This window comes from Triticum urartu, chromosome 2A (assembly GCF_056163025.1).
Source record: "Triticum urartu cultivar PI428250 chromosome 2A, HENAU_Tu73, whole genome shotgun sequence".
Lineage (NCBI taxonomy): Eukaryota > Viridiplantae > Streptophyta > Magnoliopsida > Poales > Poaceae > Triticum > Triticum urartu.
Window position 1 is genome coordinate 52,506,938 of NC_141874.1, and position 19,589 is coordinate 52,526,526.

Below are 19,589 nucleotides of genomic sequence, written 5' to 3' on the forward strand. Positions count from 1 at the left end.
ATCTTCTATCCTTCAAGTACCTAAAGCAGCCCTCGTTAGCCTTACCTACATCGGTAGGCAGGCCCAAGTACTTCTCGTTCAGAGATTCATTCTGAACTTCAAGAACATTTTTAATATCAACACGTGCTGACTCCGGAACGCCCTTACTGAAAAATATTGATGATTTATCTGTATTGATGCGTTGGCCAGATGCCGCACAGTATATGTCAAGAAGTTCCTTTACCTTGGATGCACTACCAGTTGTTGCTTCAAAGAATAAAAGGCTGTCATCGGCGAAAAGAAGATGATTGACGGCTGGTGCCGATGCAACTACCAACAGGCCTCGAACACCCAGGCCTTCCGATTTCAGCAAACAAGACAAGCCCTCCGTAGCTAACAGGAAAAGATAAGGGGAGCTGGGATCCCCCTGCCGTAAACCCCTTGAGGGCCTGAAATCATCCAAGATGCCACCATTAAATAGGACAGAAAAGGAAACTGAAGATACACACCTCATAATCGTAGTAGTAAAGCGCGGGCTAAAGCCCATCTTGAGCATAACTGCCTCGAGATATGACCATTCAATTCTGTCATAAGCCTTCCATGTCTAGCTTGAGTGCACAGTAACGATTACCCTTAGCTCTCCTTATTTTCATGTAATGCAGACATTCGTATGATTTTGGATGGATCCCATCTACTTTTTCTTGGCTCAAATGGATTGAGGCCCCAAAAACAATCATCCAGTAAGATTGTTGGTGATCATAAATGGCATTTATAATTACGTGATATTTTCGTATATAACATCTAAACAGTAAGTGTTTATAATCAGTATCTTCCATTTACCATCCGCTCATCTCACGTGCAACTCTAGTGCTCTAATTAGAAACACAACAATCATGTTTTAGGCAATTTCATAGAATGTGATAATATAGATAAGCAAACAAAAATGAAGAACATGTTATTGTTTGCCAATAGGTTCTGCTCTCAGCGTGGTAACCACTCCAACGACCATTGTACACAACTTTGGCCTCTTTCTGTTCACGGCAACTATGAGCTCTCGAGGCAATGCTAGGAGTTCCTATTTCTTATGGATATCACAACTGTTGTAATAAGACATGCTGACACATTTTTATTTTTAATGGAGTGGTGTCTAGCCTATACAAATGTGGTAGTTTTAAAATGGACTGTGCTAACCACCAGTCGACTGGTGGTTAGCAACAGATCCGGACGAGCTTCGATAGTTTGTCCCGCTGCGTCGTTCTAGCTTGCATGCATGCATCTTCATCTTGTTTTTTTTGTGTGCGTGTCCACTTCGCTAGCAGTTAATTAGAGTTGCTAATCATATACATGTAGAAAAAACGAAAATGATGATGTCATCAAAGATTCTTCCTTATGCGAAAATTCAAAATGTTTTATAGCACAAACCGTCGCTTCGATTAAAAAACTGTTTTCACGTAAAAGATTCGTAGCGACGAGATCTTCGAAACTAGATCCCATGTTGATATGTTTCGACGACTTTTTTTTGGGTCAGAAGTTACCACGTGTTCTACACAATTTACCATATCTGTGGTGCCTAAGTTATCATGTTGTTTACACAGAAATTACCAGGGCATGAAAAAGTTTCTCCAACCTTCTATTCACAAGCACATGCGTGCATGCATTAGAAGAAATTTTTCATGTCACCCTAGTTCTCCTTGTTCAAAACTTCAAAATGTTTTATAGCTCAAATCGTCGGTCCAATCAAAAAGTCGATTTCACATAAAGTATCTATCATGACGAGACCTTCGAAACTAGATCTCGTGTTGATATGTTTTGACAGACTTTTTTCATGCAAATAGTTATCAGGCCCGGGCTAAGTAAGTTATCAGATCTGATGTGTGTCTATTATCATGCTATTTACACATGAGTAACCGTGGTACATTTTCAACAGCTATTTTTTTGGACAACGCGGTGTTTGTGCGTGAGTTACCATGCCCGCGGTCTGTATATTACCATGTTGTTTACGCATAAGTTATTAAGGTTATGTTTTCAAACAATTGCCTCCCCCCGCCATCAAAGTTATCACGGGTGTTTGCACATGATTTATCAAGTTTACGGTGCGTATATTATCATGGTATTTATATGGAAGTTATTAGGAGGGGTTATGTTTTCAAACAACTTCATCCCCTCCCAACACTCCGGACCGTAAGTTACTGTGGTATTTATGTGTAAGTTATCACGTATACGGTGCATACTGTACCATGCTATTTGACGGAAGTTGTCGGTGATGTTTTTAAACACCTCCTCCCCCGGGTCAAAGTTATCACGGTATTTGCGCATGAGTTATCAGGTTTATGTTGTGTAAATTATCATGCTAATTACGTAGAAGCTGTCGGGTGATGTCTTCAACTTTTTCTCCCTGTCAAAGTTATCACGATGTTTGCGCATGAGTTATCATGTATGTGGTGTGTAAATATCATGTTATTTACGCATAATCTACCGGGGGTGTATTATACCATATGTAGCATGATACCTACAAAAATTAACCATGTTGATAACTATAGTACATCTAGCCCGATAACTGCATAGTAAGCATGTTGATAACTATAGTATATCTAGGCCGATAACTACATAGTAACCATGTTGGTAACTATAGTATATCTAGCCCGGTAACTACATAATAACCATGTTGCGGGATGGTGCATCTTGTCCATTCTTCAAAAGTTAGATGCCGGAGGACGGACGTTGGAGATTCCTAATCTACTCAATCCCTCTCAAATCAAGCGCACACTAAAATATCGTTTTCAGAAATCAGATCATTGATTGAACATATTTTTTCTCGATCTAAGATTATTTCCTATGAATCCTCGTCATCGCGTGTTTACGTAAAGATAAATACGAATAAGAAAGAAATAGGGGGACGAGAGAGTGATGGAGATTCCTCAAAAAAAAAGAAAAAGAAAACATTGTGGAATGGTCAAAAGAGTGCGACGTGCTTCCTTTTACACAACAATTAGTCTAATTGAACTGGCTAGTAAGTGTTTCACGTAAGCTGCTTGCTGTGGGTTCGAATCCTATATTGAGAATCAATTTTCTTGACTAAAAAATCCCTGTAAATAGGGTCTACCAATAGATCTAGCGCACAGAAAAAATCATGATGGATCCAATCCAGAGAGAAAATCACGGACATCAACGTTTTCAGAAGTCTTTTCACTAAATGCGCCATCACATTAGCAACTTCTTCAGATTTTAAATCTCAAAAAAAGATCCACTACGCATTAAATTAAGAGATTTCACAATTCTAACAACTACGATGTCTGGGTGAGATGGTTAGTGTGGTGACGTGCCTACAGGACGTCGGGGGTTCGATTCTCGTCCACGCTCCTTTCTTCTTGTTAACTGCCGTTCGATTCGGAATGAACGAGATCCAGATCGTTCGGATCTGATGCAAACTGCCAGTCGGCAGGAATTTAGCATTCTCGTTTTAAAATTAGCATCTACAACCACATATGGCAAATCCGGCCCCTCAAACGTCACGTCCGCGGACAGTGACTGGGCATGCCTCAAATTCCACAGTTGCAGCCGGACATCTCATACTAGCTAGATTCTTACATCCATACAAAGACATGCAAACTAAAATAAACCTATGTACTCCGGCCTCCTCCGCCTCTAGCTCCGCGTCGAGCTCATCAAAGAGCGCGTCGGTCTCCGCCTGCTGCCGCCGGAAGAATGTCCGGTTGGCCTCCACATAGGCCTCATCCTGGATGGACTCCAGGATGGTCTGCTGCTCGGCCATCTCGTCGGACTGGGCGACGACAAACTGAAGGCCGACACCTGCTGGTCTGGCTCCTCCTCCTCCTCCAACCGAATTTCATCTTGGGCGGTGAGCTGGAGCGGCGCCACACGGCGTTCACACCGTGGCGACGGACGCGGCGTCTGTTGGACCGCCGGGTGTTTCCATGTGGGGCCACGCCGTCAGGCCGACATGGCGGGCGCGTCCAGGCGCCCCCATATCCGCCCCATATTTGGGCTGGATATGGGGGGTGCCGGTCAGCCCGGGCGTTTGAGGGCCGTTTGGGAGGCCCATCTGGGTCAAAAAATCATGACCGGTCAGCCTGCTTGGGCGTTTGAGACGAGTTCGAGGGGTCTGATGGTAGATGCTCTAATGCTCTTATTATCCTTAGAGCTAGAACAAGTAAAAAAATAATTTGAGGCATGGATCTCTAACATTAGATAACCCCATGTAAATTGCGTTCTTGTAATTCTTGTAGATATTTTGCTTCTAATAAATTTGCAGTAGCCTTTTAACCTACTGTTTTGCTTCAATTGTGATGGACAGAGAACAAGTCAATTATGTGCTTTAGAAAATATTTGCTTCAATTGCAAGACCACTACATGGTATTAGTTCCTTGCAATAACTCCATGGCAAATTTCTTTGCAGCTGTAAAAGTATAGGAATTGGTTGACCAATTACTAATCTATCCATATATTAACAAAATAATCAAAATCTGTCGATACAAATATGATTGACAAGTATATATGTGTATCAGTTATGGATCGTACATGTGGTTAACCGTTAATCAGGCCGCGCGTCGGAGCCATGCCTGCTTGCTTGCATGTAGGCTGGAGTATAACCTAGGTTCTTGGCATTGTTGCCTGCTTGTTTGCATGTAGGCTGGAGGAATAACCTAGGTTATTGGTGTTGTTGCGTGCAAACCGTAACACCACCTGCAAATATATGTAGAAGAGGATATAAACATGTAAACATATGAACACACCTAGAGATAAACAAAGGAACATGAAAATAATACAGGGAGAGCAGAGACAGAAAAAAATTGCAGCCCAGGTAGAGGTACAATATGGATTCACCTGAGAAAAAAATTCAAAGAGAACAGCATGCGAAGCATTGCACGCAGGGCATATCTTCTATATACATAACACATATCACACAGCAAATTTGAATGCATGCACCCTTCTCCATTACCGTCGACCTGATTAAAATCACCTCTGACATGAACTGGTGCCTAAACTACACCAATATAAAAGTATACAAAGTAGGGATAACAAAAAAAAATGCAACAAAAATATGGGCGAACCTCCCAGGTCTCCAAAATTCTGAACATTAAAGAGGCTCCAACAAATTGGTACACCGCAGTCGGGGTCATTCATATTCAGCTCCTATGGGTAGAGATGTACTGCTTGTTCTCTTTTCCCAGAGGCTGGATTGATTGAGATCTATCATATTGCACTTCTGATTCCCCCCACCAGAATAACTCGAGAACAAAAGAACAAAAACACTCAAACATAGTATGTGAAAAGATTCCTATAACCCAAAGCCACCACACCATGAGCTAAGAACCTTAGCCTGTTTAGAATTCTAGTAAGACAAAAATAAAACTTGAAACAATTAGTACTGTATCTTGTGATATTTTTATTGAAAGAACTCAAGAACAGGAATAACTTCTGCACTAATCCAGATATGAAATTGCCTCCAAAAGCCAAATTATTCTTTCCCTTGACAATATGAAATTCTATTCAAGAGTAAATTCCACCAAATAAACTCATGAATAAAGATCTAGAAAAAAAATATCAGCTCATGACAGCAAACAGGGGCATGCATATATAAACAAACATAGGCAACATGACATGAAGGGCAATACTAATTACACTGAGCTAGATTGGAGCGTGACATGTGAAGATTAATACTCACACACTAGTAGAAAAAGGGTTAAATGTGAAGCACATTAGTGCCGGTTTGTAACAGAACCGGCACTAATATGATCAATAGTACCGGTTCGTGGCGGTGATCAATAGTACCGGTTCATAGCGAACCTTTAGTACCGGTTCATGCCACGAACCGGTACTAAAGAGGCCGTGGCAGCCTGCGGTCAGGCTATGGCCCCACCATCACCATTTAGTGCCGGTTCGTATCACGAACCGGTACTAATGAGGTTATGGCAAGCTGTTTTTAGTCTCACCTCGCTCCCCAAACAAGGTTTTTACCACCTTAAATATGTTACTTCTCAAACTATCACAAGCACTTGGTCTTCATTGAACTCTATGTGTAGAATTTGTGGCCGCAATATGAGTCTTCACCGGTTTACAAATCGTTGAGGACTCATATTGACAATTCAGATTGTACACAAAAAGATCATTGATGATCAAAGTATTTTTGATGTATAAGACCATATTGACAATTCAGACTACAAAGAAATATAAGATCATGATCTAAATGCTCTTATATTTTTTGCGTCAGGTCAGGCTGGGGCCCCACGAACTAGTACTAATGAGGTTGTGTCAGGTCAGGCTGGGGCCCCATGAGCACCTTTAGTACCGGTTCATGGCATGAACCAGCACTACAGTTTCTTAGTAAGCTGGTTTTTAGTCCCACCTCGCGGAGAGAGAGGCACTAGGAGCGGTTTATAAGCCCTGAGTGCAGAGACGATGAAGAAGAGGCTCAATGCTCACGTTGCTTAGCTTCAAGCCTTGAGAAATATGGTAGACTGCATGGAGCTATGTGAAGTGCAGTTTACACTATTCTGAAAGGCTTGAAGCTAATTAATGAGCATTGCACCTCTTTTTTATTTTTAATAACTTATTACAACTCCGGACTTCTTCTGTTACGGCAAAAACTGGATGCACTTCGTGTACAAACTGGACAATCTCTTTCAAAGTATCAGGGCCGGTTTCAGACGAAAACTCATCTGTTACACCGACACTTCATTTTTTAAAACTTATTATAACTCCAGACTTTGAACCATCAAGTTTCAACCATCAACTTGGCATGGTATATAAAAATAAATGAATAGAAGAAAAGAAAAAAAGCAGAAAAGAAAAAATAGCAAAAAGAAAAAAAAACTATATAAAAAAACTACTCAGAAATAAATAGAAGAAAATAAATATAGCAAAAAAGAAAAAAAAACTACTCAGAAATAAATAGAAGAAAAAATAAAGCAGAAAAGAAAAAATTATATAAAAAATTTGGGGCGCTGCCCTGTGGGCCTGCTAGACCACCGGCGTGCAATTTCAGGCCCACAAGGCCCAGCAGACTTACAGGGCAGCGCGCCGTAGTTAGGGCCAGAAGCCTGCTTTATAGAGGAGTTCGAAAGGGCAGCCGAGGCTGGGTTTATAAATCAGTGTGGCTGCCCTTCGCCCGGCGAGGTGGGACTAAACTTTGTGCACCACGGGTGGCAGCGCACCACCTTTAGTACCGGTTGGTGGCTCCAACCGGTACTAAAGGGTGACCTTTAGTACCGGTTGGAGCCACCAACCGGTACTTGGCCTTTAGTACCGGTTGGTGGCTCCAACCGGTACTAAAGACCTCTCCTATATATACAACACTTACGAAAATTTTCAGTTAGTTTCTGTTCGTCTTCGTCGCCGCCCCCGCCCCGTATCGCGCCCCGTCCCAGTCGCCGTCGTCGCGCCCCGGCCGTCCGCGGCGTCGCGCGTGCCCCGGCCGTCCCCGCCCCCGCCGTCGCGCGCGCCCGGCCGTCCCCGTCCGCGGCGTCGCGCGCGCCCCGGCCGTCCCCGCCCCCGTCGCGCCGTCCCCGTCGTCGCCGTCTCGCGCTGCCGCCCGTATGCCGCCACCCCCGTCGCGTCGTCCCCGTCGTCGCCGTCTCGCGCCGCCGCCCATACGCCGCCGCCCCCGCTCGTACGTACACACACACATACACACACACACACACATTTTTTTTTACTTATTTTCTGTTTTCTGTTTTTTAGATTAATGCATGTCAAATTGTTAATTAGATGAATTACCTAGATAAGAATGTTAGATTAATGTGAAATGTTAGATATGAATTAGATAGAAAAGTTAAATATTAATGTCAATTGTTAGATGAATTAGTTAGATATTAATTAGGTATATGAGATTTGAACTAGTTGAATTAATATAACTAGTTTATTTTTAGTAAATGCTTAGTTGAATTAATAGAACTAGTTGAATTAGTTGAAATAATAGAACTAGTAATGTTTCACCTATATATAGAACTTAACTAGCTAGATGTTAATGTTAATGATTTTTTCAGTTATTTGTTAATGATTTTTTCTGTTTTTTTAATTTTTTTTATATTTTAAGTTTATATAAATGTTAGATTAATGTCAAATGTTAGATGAATTAGATAGACATATATGTTACAATTAATATCAAATGTTAGATGAATATTAGAATTAGCTAGATATTAATTAATGTTTGATAGTAAGTGTTTAATGTTTCACCTATATGAACATAGGAAATATCGTCTAACGATGAAAAAGATTTCATTATGTGCGAACACTGTGAAGACCAACGCGGCCTGTACGACAGAAATTTCCTTGTTATAATAGGCGCTTCAGTATCAACCTGGATGAGACATTCGAAGTGGATACAGTAAGTCACAACGGCAAGTATTTTTTCATAATAAAGCATGACTTATGCTTCATTTGCTTCAACTTATAATTTTAAATTTTCACTATTCTACTAGCGCATCCCCTGCCATGCTCGAATTTTTGTCTTGGATAAGATAGGTTTCAGTGCGACGAATAATATGGAGGTAAAGAGAGTTTATTTGAAGACCGAGCATGGGTATACTTTCAACGTCAAATTATACAATGCAGACACATACACCCATTTTGAATGCAAAACTTGGCAAGCATTATGCAAGGCTTATGCATTTGAGCCTGATATGGTTATCACCTTTGATATTCGTCCGGAAGATGATATTGAAGGTAATAGAGACATCTGGGTCGATGTGCAGACGCCTCCAGTTCTACCATTATGTGAGTTTTTCTCAACCATGTTTATGTCTTTGATATTGTTTATTTAAAAATAGTTGACAACTAATTTCTATTGTCAGCTTATTTCGGTTCAAGCAAACATGTCCGGCGCTTGGTAGACATGACCTACTACTGTCCCGAGGCTGAACTAAACTGCGAGGAGATAAGTCATTATGTTTCATGGCTTGAGGATCTTCATACTGTCAAGACAAATTTTTTCCTGCACTTAGAAATGTTAGTACTCAAAACGTGCGACCAATAGTGATCGTATTGAACTACGGTCACATCTATAATGGAAAGATGGTAAGATTTTTACTATTTGTCCTTAGTGCATCTTTTGCATACATTATTTTTGAAGCTAAACTTTCATTGCTAAGTATATTAATTACTATACGATGTTCTTCAACAGGGACTCCCGATGACAGTTGTGCCTCAGTGGATCGAGACAAAAGATCGCATGTCAATGGTTAGCTTACGATCAAGATATCCTACATTGCACATGAGTGCATTCAGGATTTCTGAAAGCGATGAATGCTTAATAGTGAAAGATTGGAGCAAAATTGTTAACGATCCCAGAGAAGTACTAGGGGGCAGCAAGGAGAAGCGCATCCCACGATTAGGAGACAGATTCATCTGCATGTTCCAGTATGATGAATCAGGAGAGCTATACATGTTCTATGCTATTTTACCTGAGAGGGAGCAGCAGGAGTGATTTAGCTACTTCATGCTCTTAGTACTTGTCCTCTCATGTCCGTATTCTCGTCCTAAACTTAATCTCAATGAGTGATTTGCTTGTTATGAACGCTTATAATATCATGACCATGTTGAACTCGATGATATCTTTGCTTCTGTTATAAGTGAATGTTTCTTCTTTAAACTAGTGTTGGTGGTGATTAGATAGCGGTAATGACTATGATGTTTAAATAGTGGTAATGACGACTATGATGATTTTTAGCTAGCTAGTATATACTGTTGTTGGTGATGATATGATGCAAGAGTTTATATATTAATATGTGATGATGATGAGTTATTATATATATCATTTATGAAAGAAACCGCAAATTAGTTTGATCACCTAAGTGATCAAGTAAATATATATATATATATATATATACATATATATGGATATATGGCATATATATACTTGATCATCAGCTAGCTAGGATCCACATATGCATCCAGTCGAAACTAATCTGTGGTACTTTCACCTAATGATTTAACAACTCATTATAACGTAAAACAATGCTAAATTAAATTGATAACACAAATTTAAAGGAAAAATAAAAAATAAAACCAAAACCCACAAACATTTAGTACCGGTTGGTGTTACCAACCGGTACTAATGATCTACCGCACCCGTGGCCTGGATCATGCCACGTGGTGGAACTTTAGCGCCGGTTCGTGCCGAACCGGTACTAAAGGGGGGGGCCTTTAGTGCCCACCCTTTAGTGCCGGTTATGGAACCGGCACTAAAGGCCTTTATGAACCGGGACTAAAGCCCGGTTCTGCACTAGTGACACGTCATGGATTTAACAACACGAGAGAGGAGGGGAGAGGAAGACGGTTAGACAGAGCAATGGTCCTCCTATGCACGACTACTATGACAACGGGTGGCATTCTTTTGATATTTCGTCCTACAAAATTAAAATGACCCTGCAGCTCATTAAGAATCGAAATAGAGGTGGCCAAGCAAAATTTAAATCTTACTTCAAGTAAGTTGTAGGTTCATGCTTCTGTCCAGAAAAAATATCCTGACGGCAAATCCATGAAGAGGTCATACCATATTGTATATGCATTAGGAATTAGGAATTATGCCTAAGAAATCATCTCCATGTATGATTGTAAAGCAACTCCTGACAGCAAATCCATATTGTATATGCATTGGGAATTGTGCCTAAATTATGCCTAAGAAATCATCTCCAGGTTTGATTGTAAAACAACTCCTGACAGCAAATCCATATTGGATATGCATTGGGAATTGTGCCTAAGAAATCGCCTCCAGGTTTGATTGCGAAGCTTCTTTACATGTTCCTCACTTTCAAAGCATAACTCTGAAGATTTTTAAATGTATTGATCAGCATCAATAGGATATGAAATTGTATGGATATATCAATAACGATCTTGGTATGTATATGTGTGTACCTGCCTGTGGTCGTCGCGACGAGGCAGACCTTGTCGTCCATGGCAACGAGGCTGAAGCTGTATTCACCAGCCTTGCAGATGTGAAGCTGTGCGGAGAGGCTGATGACCCACAAGTATATGGGATCAATTGTAGCTCTTTTCGATAAGTAAGTGTGTCGAACCCAACGAGGAGCAGAAGGAAATGACAAGTAGTTTTAGTAAGGTAATGTCTGCAAGTGCTGAAATTGTAAGTAGCGGAGTAGTTTGATAGCAAGGTAATTTGTAACGAGCAAGTAACGATAGTAGTAACAAAAGTGCAGCAAGGTAGCCCAATCCTTTTGAGGCAAAGGACATGCCAAAACGGTCTCTTATGATAAGCAAAGTGTTCTTGAGGGTACACGGGAATTACATCTAGTCACTTTCATCATGTTGGTTTAATTTGTGTTTGCTATTTTGATAATTTGATATGTGGGTGGACCGGTGCTTAGGTGCTGTTCTTACTTGAAAAAACCTCCTACTTATGATTAACACTCCCGCAAGCATCTGCAACTATGAGAAAAGTATTAAGAATAAATTCTAAGCATAACATTAAATTTTTGGGTCTAATCGATCCCTTACGGAATAGCGCATGAACTGGGGTTCAAGCTTCTGTCACTCTTGCAACCCACCATCTATTTACTACTCCATAATGCATTCCCTTAGGCCTAAATATGGTGAAGTGTTATGTAGTCGACGTTCACATGACACCACTAAGGGAATCACAACATACATACCATCAAAATATCGAACACATATCAAATTCACATGATTACTTGCAACATGAATTATCCGGTGACCTCAAGAACGAAAGTAACTACTCACAAATAATAAACATGTTCATGATCAGAGGAATATTAATATGCATAAGGGATCTGAACATATAATCTTCCACCAAATAAACCATATAGTAATCAACTACAAGATGTAATCAACACTACTAGTCACCCCCTAGCACCAATCTATAGTTCTGGTAACAAGATTGAATACAAGAGATGAACTAGGGTTTGAGATGAGACGGTGCTGGTGAAGATGTTGATGGAGATTGCCCTCCCCAAGATGGGAGAGTTGTTGGTGATGACGATGACGATGATTTCCCCCTTCGGAAGGGAAGTTCCCCCGACAGAATCGCTCCGCTGGAGGGCAAAAGTGCTTCTGCCCAAGTTCCGCCTCGAGACGGCGGCGCTCCGCCCCGAAAGTCTTCTCCTTATTTTTTCTAGGTAAAAATGACTCATATACCAGAAAATGGGCACTAGAGGTGGACCAAGGGGGCTACAACCCACCAGGGCGCGCTTGGGCTGCCTGGCGCGCCCAGGTGGGTTGTGCCCACCTGGTGGCCCCCCTCTGGTACTTATTGGCTCCAATAATTCTTAAATATTCCATAAAAAATTTCCGTGAAGTTTCAGCTTGTTTGGAGTTGTGCAGAATAGGTGGCCTGACGTAGCTTTTTCAGGTCCAGATTTCCAGCTGCCGGAATTCTCCCTCTTGAAGTGTACCTTGCAAATTATGAGAGAAAAGGCATTAGAATTACTTCAAAAAGCATTATCATGGATAAAAACACTATAAATAACAGTAAGAAAACATGATGCAAAATGGACGTATCAACTCCGCAAGCTTAGAATTACAGTTGGAGCATGAATTCAATAGGAAATGTAGCCACACAGAAATTACAGTTCAGCAATTATTTTGCAACGGCAGCATGATGAATATCTACACTGTTATGAACTGTAATTTGCATTTGACAATGCAATTTTAGCCACACATAAATTAGTAAAAAAGAAAGAAAAGAAAAAGAGTACAGAGATCAGACACCTACAAAAAAGGAGTACAGACATCAACAGCTTTTCTGGTTATTTACATTTATGTACACCTTAAGAAGTGCCAAGAGTTACAATCATCGACGCGCTTCACCTTCACCCCACAACCACAATCAACTGACTGAACATTTGCAAGAGAGTTTCAAAAGGTGGTTCATTTCATACCCTTCAGCCTGGAAACCCATCTGTAGTTCAAGGTTCCAGACAGTAAGTAAGCTTCTATAGCTGGCAATGATATCACCATATGACCATATGCCCATCTGTGACCCCCTTGGATGATCTCGAGAATACACTGACAATCTTAGCTTATGAAACCAAGCAAGATGTGTACCATATACCATGCCAGCCACTAACACCCCAGGAGACAAATATACCAACCTCAAAAGTTCAGATCACCCCCACGCTCCATGAACATTGAATACAGACAAATACCATTGCATTGCTGCATTCTGGGTGTTGCGTGCTATATACTGGCAGCAAGATTTGGATCATATTCACACGAGGCCTAGACTGTAATTTCATCACTGGTGCTCCAGAATTATCAGTCCTAGAATGACAAAAATTAGGATCTCACACATACTGTACCTGTGATATCTACTCTATGACAACAAATTGATGGCGTGGATTATATGCATTTTTCTCAAAACCTTGAATCTGATCATCACTGCAGCTCATTCCTGCATGAGTAATTGTACGTTGTGAATATCCAGATATAATTAAGCATTAATAACATGTAGAGATACAGAAGAAACCTAAATGCTGCCAGGAAAAACTTTAACAGGCCAATGGTCTCTATCATAAAAGTGGGAGAAAATTTGCACAAGAAATAATATAGAATTTATGGAGAAGAAAATATAAATAGACAAGTAAAAACATCTCAGCAACATCTCTGATAAACCTACCACAGTAAGGAGTGAGGGCATACTGCTAGAATCACGATACTGTGCTACAGCGTCATCAAAGGCACTAAACAAGAACAAGCTTTTGGTGAAAGACATATTCGATCAGGTTATCCTTAGTATACTAAGAAGCATGAACATCAAAGACGATATCATGCTTTCCATGTCAGTTAGAAGCAAAAATCTATATGATAAAATACATGATAAATAAACTTAATTGTTACATATCAGATTAAAAAGGAAGAAGAGAAAGAAAGCGCACCTTCGGAATAGGACATTATATCCACATGAGCAATGTGCGCGACCTGGCCCCAGTTCGGACCAACATCCTTTTCATACCGCTTCATAAACATTGGGTCACAGCCCCAGATTGTCAGCTTGCTAAGTGAGGCAGGCAGTTGTGGGAGTAGCTTCATCAGAGGGGCCCTTTCAATGTGCAAACTCTGTAACGCTTCAAGCTTATCCATCTGAGATGGCAAGGATTGCAGAGATTCGGCAATTCCTATCTTGATGGAATGGAGGGAAGTAGCATTCTGCAGCAACCATCCCTCGGCTAAGGACTCCATTGCACAGTCGTTGCAGATATATAGCTCTTTAGTGTATCTGAGGCTCTGAAGTGGCTCCACAAACAACAGGGCCTGGCAATCGATTCTGAGCTCTTGTAGCATAAAGGAACAACAACCCTGCGGCGAGTCTGAAAGGTTGAGCTTGTCGCAGCATAGGATCGACAGCATTCTCAGGGAAGAAACAGCTCCAAGACCCCCAAAGGATAACAAGCCTCTGCATCTAGCTACTGACAGATCAGAAAGAACTTGCAGAGTTCCAAATATTTCCGCTGGAGGAAGTTTCTCCAGGTTGGTGCAATTGAACAGTGTTAACTTTGTAAGAAAGGACAGATTTCGAAGTGACAAGAGCATTGAAACATCAATACTACCGCAAGGATTTATATCCAAGTTCTTGAGTGAAATTGGCAGAATATTTCCTGCAGTATTGCCATCCTTCAGCAATGGACAGGCAACCATTTCCAGGAATTTCAGGTGATGCAGTGCTGCAAAACCATTCCTTGGTAGATGGCGTAGACTTTCACAATGACTTATGATTAATGTAGATAGAGAACCAAGTTGTTCTTGACACTCTAGTAATCCTTTATCTAGAGAAGTCAGATGTGCGCAGCTTTGAATGTGTACAAATGTAAGCTCAGACTTGACTGATGTCTTTGATTCCCTCTGGTGTATTCCTGGAAGAACTAGAAAACCAACATGCTTTAATATCAGTACCTCAAGGCTAGGAGGTATAGTGCGAAGTATGTTCAGGTTAGGGCACCATCCAATGATTAGGCTACGAAGAAAACGGGGTAAACAAACAATCCCTGATTCATTGGTATCAGTTAGTTCCTCGAGCCCCAATCCCATGTATTCTAACTGAAAAAGATGCTGCAACTTCAGATGCTGGAGTAAATTTAGTTCCTGAAGAGATGGCAGGCTCTTCCATTTAATACAGTACTCAAGCTCAAGTGATACCAAATTGACAAGCAAGGAATTAGCAATCCAAAATGGAAGTACAGATCCATTGTATCCATGGATATGCAGTATTTGAATTTCCCTATTTGGTTCAAGATTACCAATAATCTGATCATCCACCCGTGTATCATTATTGTATCTGTTCCATGATAACAGCAAAATCCTCATGTCATGTTTTTCCTTTAATTTGACCTCCATAGCTTCTCTGCAATTCTGGACATTTTGAAGATTCATTAGGCCAAGTTGACGAAGGCTTCTTAAATTGCTCAGTGTACTCAGCCTGCTACCATCATTTTGCACCACCTCAAATCCACGTAAAACCTGAAGTGAGGTTAACCTTCCAAGTTTATGAATCTTGGATGACATATTGTCAGGAATATGCAAAGAGCGTAAGCAACGTAAATTATATATGTCGCTCAAGTCTGGTTCTTTTGCTGTCAAGTAGCTGAGCTTGAATACTTGCAGATGGTAGAATTTAAAGATTTTATGAAGATGAGACTCGTCGCATGAGATTAAGGAAATATAACGGAGATGAATTAGGTTGGGAAATCTATCGAGTACATGAAATGGAGATGGCACAGACAATTGCAGCAGACGCAAGCATTTTGTGCTCTTCAGAATCTCTCCAAGCAAAAATTCAGTTTCTTGATCAAGACAGGACTCACTTTCTATTATAAGAGTCCGCAAACTCCTCAAATAAGATATCTTCCGGGCTCTTTCATGAGTAAGGATGCCACAGTTTGCAATAGATATGTGTCGGGTTGTCCACATGACATCTTGGAAACCACCATTATCCACTCTTGCGCATTCACCTCGAGAGACAAGCTGTGCCAAGTCATGCAGCAAACTGTGTAAAACATAATATTCTTTCTGGTTTGCCCCACAAGGATCTGTTTCTCCCATACGGCAAAAGAATGATTTTCTTGCCAATGCCGTGAAGTACTCTTCCCCGACATCCACTGGGTTCAGAAGGCTAACATTATCTGTTGCTGGTAAGCTATCACCAGGCTCCCTTGAGGCAAAAGGTATTAGTCCAGAACTGACCCACATGTCTACCATTTTGTCCATGTAAAATTTGTGCCCCCTTGCAAACAAACTACAATACCTAAAGCAAATTTGCAGCTGTGCAGGTAGATGGTCGTAGCTCAGTTTGAGAGATGGAAGAATGCTATAAATTCCTTCAATTTGGTACCAATGTTGTTGCAGTACATCGGTCCAACTAGTTTTCAAATCATCCCGCAGGTGCGAAACGACCGCCAATGTCAGGAATGGGCAGGCTCCAAACATTTTTGATATTTGTTCACCAATCAGCAGAAGGTTGGCATAATCTTGGGAGTTCACATCGGGATTCAGTAGGCTTTTGAAGAGCAGGAAATTGTCGCTATCCTGTAATCCATCCAGTTTCAGACACTCAAATTCACCTCCTAGTGTGGTGGCAGCCATATCTGCTACTGATTGTATCCTAGTGGTCAACAGGATTTTGCTTCCTCTCTTGGCAGACCGTATCGGGGACAGCAAATCTTCCCATCTTCCCCTCACCTCGTCTTCCCAGACATCATCTAGAATGAGCAGAAGCTTCTTATCTCTGAGCTTCTCTGCCAAATGAGCAGAAGCAGAGGATGCAGGTTCCGTGGCAGCAATCGATGTCAGTATGTCACTGACCACTGCCGCGGCACTGAACTCAAATGACACCTTCACCCACACAACAATGTCGAAATTGGTTGGCACCTGCGGGTCGTCGTGAACGAGCTTAGCAAGTGCTGATTTCCCCATGCCGGCCACCCCCACTATTGCAAAAAGTGACACTGGGTTAGTTTCAGCCTCTTCAGCTGGGAGCTTCATCAGCCACCGCATCACCTGCCCGGCTGCCCCTTCTCCTTGTCTCGGCCGACCACCACATCCGCCGCGATCCAGCTCGGGTAGCGCTCGTGCTCGGAGGGAGAGGGCGCGGCGGCGGCGACCCCCGGAGCACGGCGAGCGACCGAGCGCTGGTAGTATCGGTACACGACGGACGCCATATGGCCCAGTCTCACCACGGCCTCCCTCAGCCTCTCCAGGCCGCTGCCAGGCACGAACCTAGCAAGAATCTTCCTCTTGACAAGCTTGGAGACGGGGCCGCGGCGAACGGCCGCGTCCTCCAGCCTGTGGTACTGGATCTCGTCGACGGCGTCCTCGATCTCGTCGACGGCCCTGGTGAACTCCCAGATAGAGATTTCGAGGCTCGGGAACCGCCATTTGACCAGCCGGCGCTCGGCTTCGTCCAAGATTGTCAGGATCCTCCGGACGCTTTCCAGCAGCTCTCCCTTGTAAACTTGTTCCGCTCCGCCGGCCAGGTGGGAGAAGGCTTTGTCCAGCAACGACAGGGCAAGCGTTGCCGCCGACCTGCCTGCGAGTAGAGGTAGATCTTCCGCCATATTTGTCTACTGAGGATATCCGGATAGAGAATCTCTGTCTGTGGAGGGAAGAGAGGAACGGGAGGGTATTTTCTCATCACCAATCAAACATTTTTTCTTCTTGAATGGAATAGCATAAAGTCTGACCTCCCACCAACGCTGCCTTTAGGGTAGGCGTGACTTGACGGCTCGGCTTGGCTAAGTCAGGCTCACAGTATGAACCAGGATCACAACGAGTGGTCCAGATCATTTCACTGTTATTAGTCCTTTATTATTAATAATCTCTACCTATATTATCTGTCCTTCAAAAAAAATTCTACAACTCTCTGTCTAATTTTTGCTACTTATAAAAAGAACGCAACATTCCCATGCCGCTCTCCTTTCGTCCCGACCTCTTCCACTCAGTTTATTTCCTTTACCTCCCAACCCTCAACCTCACCCTGATTTCTCTATCACTTGGTTTATTAATCTAAAAAGTGTGTTCGCACTTTTTGGGCCAACCAAGCGATCTTTTTATAAGTAGTTATGATGGCGGTTCCAAGGGGGACAAGATGTTGTGGTAGTCGGAGGTGTGAGATGTGGCGGTGGTAGGCAAGGGGTGTCAAGGGTGCCTAGTTGGCTAGTCAGCTTATGCAGTTGCACACCAAGGGATATCTAGTTGCATAAGGATAGCTAGTTAGTTGGCTCCACTGCCTAATCATGTTTAGGCAATGTGTGGGATGGATTTTTTGTGGACGTGTAGTCAGACTTCTGCAGTTGGAGGGGAGAGACGTGGCGGTGGTATAAGCGGGGGTGTTAAGGGTTTGCATTTGTGCAGGAATGTGCATATCAAAGCAAATACATATCCTAGTTGGCTACTCAGACTTATGCAGTTAGGCCAACTCCATGGCGCGACCCCATCCTGTCCGCGCGCGTCCGTTTGGAGTAAAATGGACGAATAGCGCGGCCCAACGCATGATCTCAAACGGACAAATGTCCGGATTCCGTCCGTTATTGACTCATCCCTGGCCCAAACTTGCGCTCGGTTTGGGGTGAAACGGACGCGCGCGGACGGCCTCGACGCACGCCCTTGTCCCCCCCCCCCCTGGCTCGCCTGTCGGGAACAGTAGCAGTGTTGGGGATCGTAGCAGAAATTCAAAATTTTCTACGCAACACCAAGATCAATCTATGGAGTAATCTAGCAACGAGGGAAGGAGAGTGCATCTACATACCCTTGTAGACCGCTAAGCGGAAACGTTCAAGTGAACGGGGTTGATGGAGTCGTACTCGCCGTGATCCAAATCACCGATGATCCTAGTGCTGAAAGGACGGCACCTCCGCGTTCAACACACATGCAGCCCGGTGACGTCTCCCACGCCTTGATCCAGCAAGGGGAGAAGGAGAGGTTGGGGAAGACTCTGTCCAGCAGCAGCACGATGGCGTGGTGGTGGTGAAGGAGCGTGGCAATCCTGCAGGGCTTCGCCAAGCACCGCGGGAGAGGAGGAGGGAGAGAGGCAGGGCTGCGCCATGGAGAGGTCAAAACTCATGTGTTAGCAGCCCCAAAGTCCTCAAGTATATATAGGGGAGAGGGAGGGGGGTGCGCCCCCTTTAGGGTTTCCACCCCAAGGGGTGCGGCAGCCCCAAACCCATCTAGGGTGGCGGCCAAGGGGGGAGAGGGGGAAACTTGCCCCCCAAGCTAGGTGGAGGCGCCCCCCTCCCCAAACCCTAGGCGCCTTGGGCCCTTGTGGGGGGCGCACCAGCCCACCTGGGGCTGATCCCCTCCCACACTTGGTCCCGGTACATTACCGATAAAACCCGAAACTTTTCCGGTGACCAAAACAGGACTTCCCATATATAATTCTTTACCTCCGGACCATTCCGGAACTCCTCGTGACATCCGGGATCTCATCCGGGACTCCGAACAACATTCGGTAACCACATACAAACTTCCTTTATAACCCTAGCGTCATCGAACCTTAAGTGTGTAGACCCTACGGGTTCGGGAACCATGCAGACATGACCGAGACGTTCTCCGGTCAATAACCAACAGCGGGATCTGGATACCCATGTTGGTTCCCACATGTTCCACGATGATCTCATCGGATGAACCAC

The 19,589-nt window shown here is 43.1% G+C and overlaps 1 protein-coding gene across 3 annotated transcripts; it reads right to left on the reverse strand.

The window, feature by feature from the left end:
• Positions 1-11,706: 11,706 nt before the first annotated feature.
• Positions 11,707-17,644, reverse strand: LOC125535487 (putative disease resistance protein RGA3). 3 transcript variants are annotated; one of them, XR_015615702.1, is made up of 3 exons: positions 13,848-17,644; positions 12,686-13,363; positions 11,707-12,365 (listed from the first exon to the last, which is right to left on the reverse strand). XR_015615702.1 is itself a non-coding variant. In XM_087543047.1 (3 exons), exons 1-2 carry the CDS (start codon positions 16,957-16,959, stop codon positions 13,281-13,283), a joined length of 3,195 nt encoding a protein of 1,064 aa, XP_087399173.1. In that variant the 5' UTR covers positions 16,960-17,644; the 3' UTR covers positions 11,707-12,365; positions 13,272-13,280. The 3 variants fall into 3 exon arrangements, 2 of the variants coding, with proteins under 2 accessions (XP_087399173.1, XP_087399172.1); XM_087543047.1 differs by having other exon boundaries at positions 13,272-13,363; XM_087543046.1 differs by having other exon boundaries at positions 11,707-13,363.
• Between the last annotated feature and the right edge of the window lie 1,945 nt (positions 17,645-19,589).

Coding starts and splice junctions, on each gene's coding strand:
- LOC125535487 (XM_087543047.1), bottom strand. CDS start 16,959: ATGCGGTGGCTGATGAAGCTCCCAGCTGAAGAGGCTGAAACTAACCCA. Junction 13,364..13,847: donor TATAATGTCCTATTCCGAAG/GTGCGCTTTCTT, acceptor TTACTCATGCAG/GAATGAGCTGCAGTGATGAT.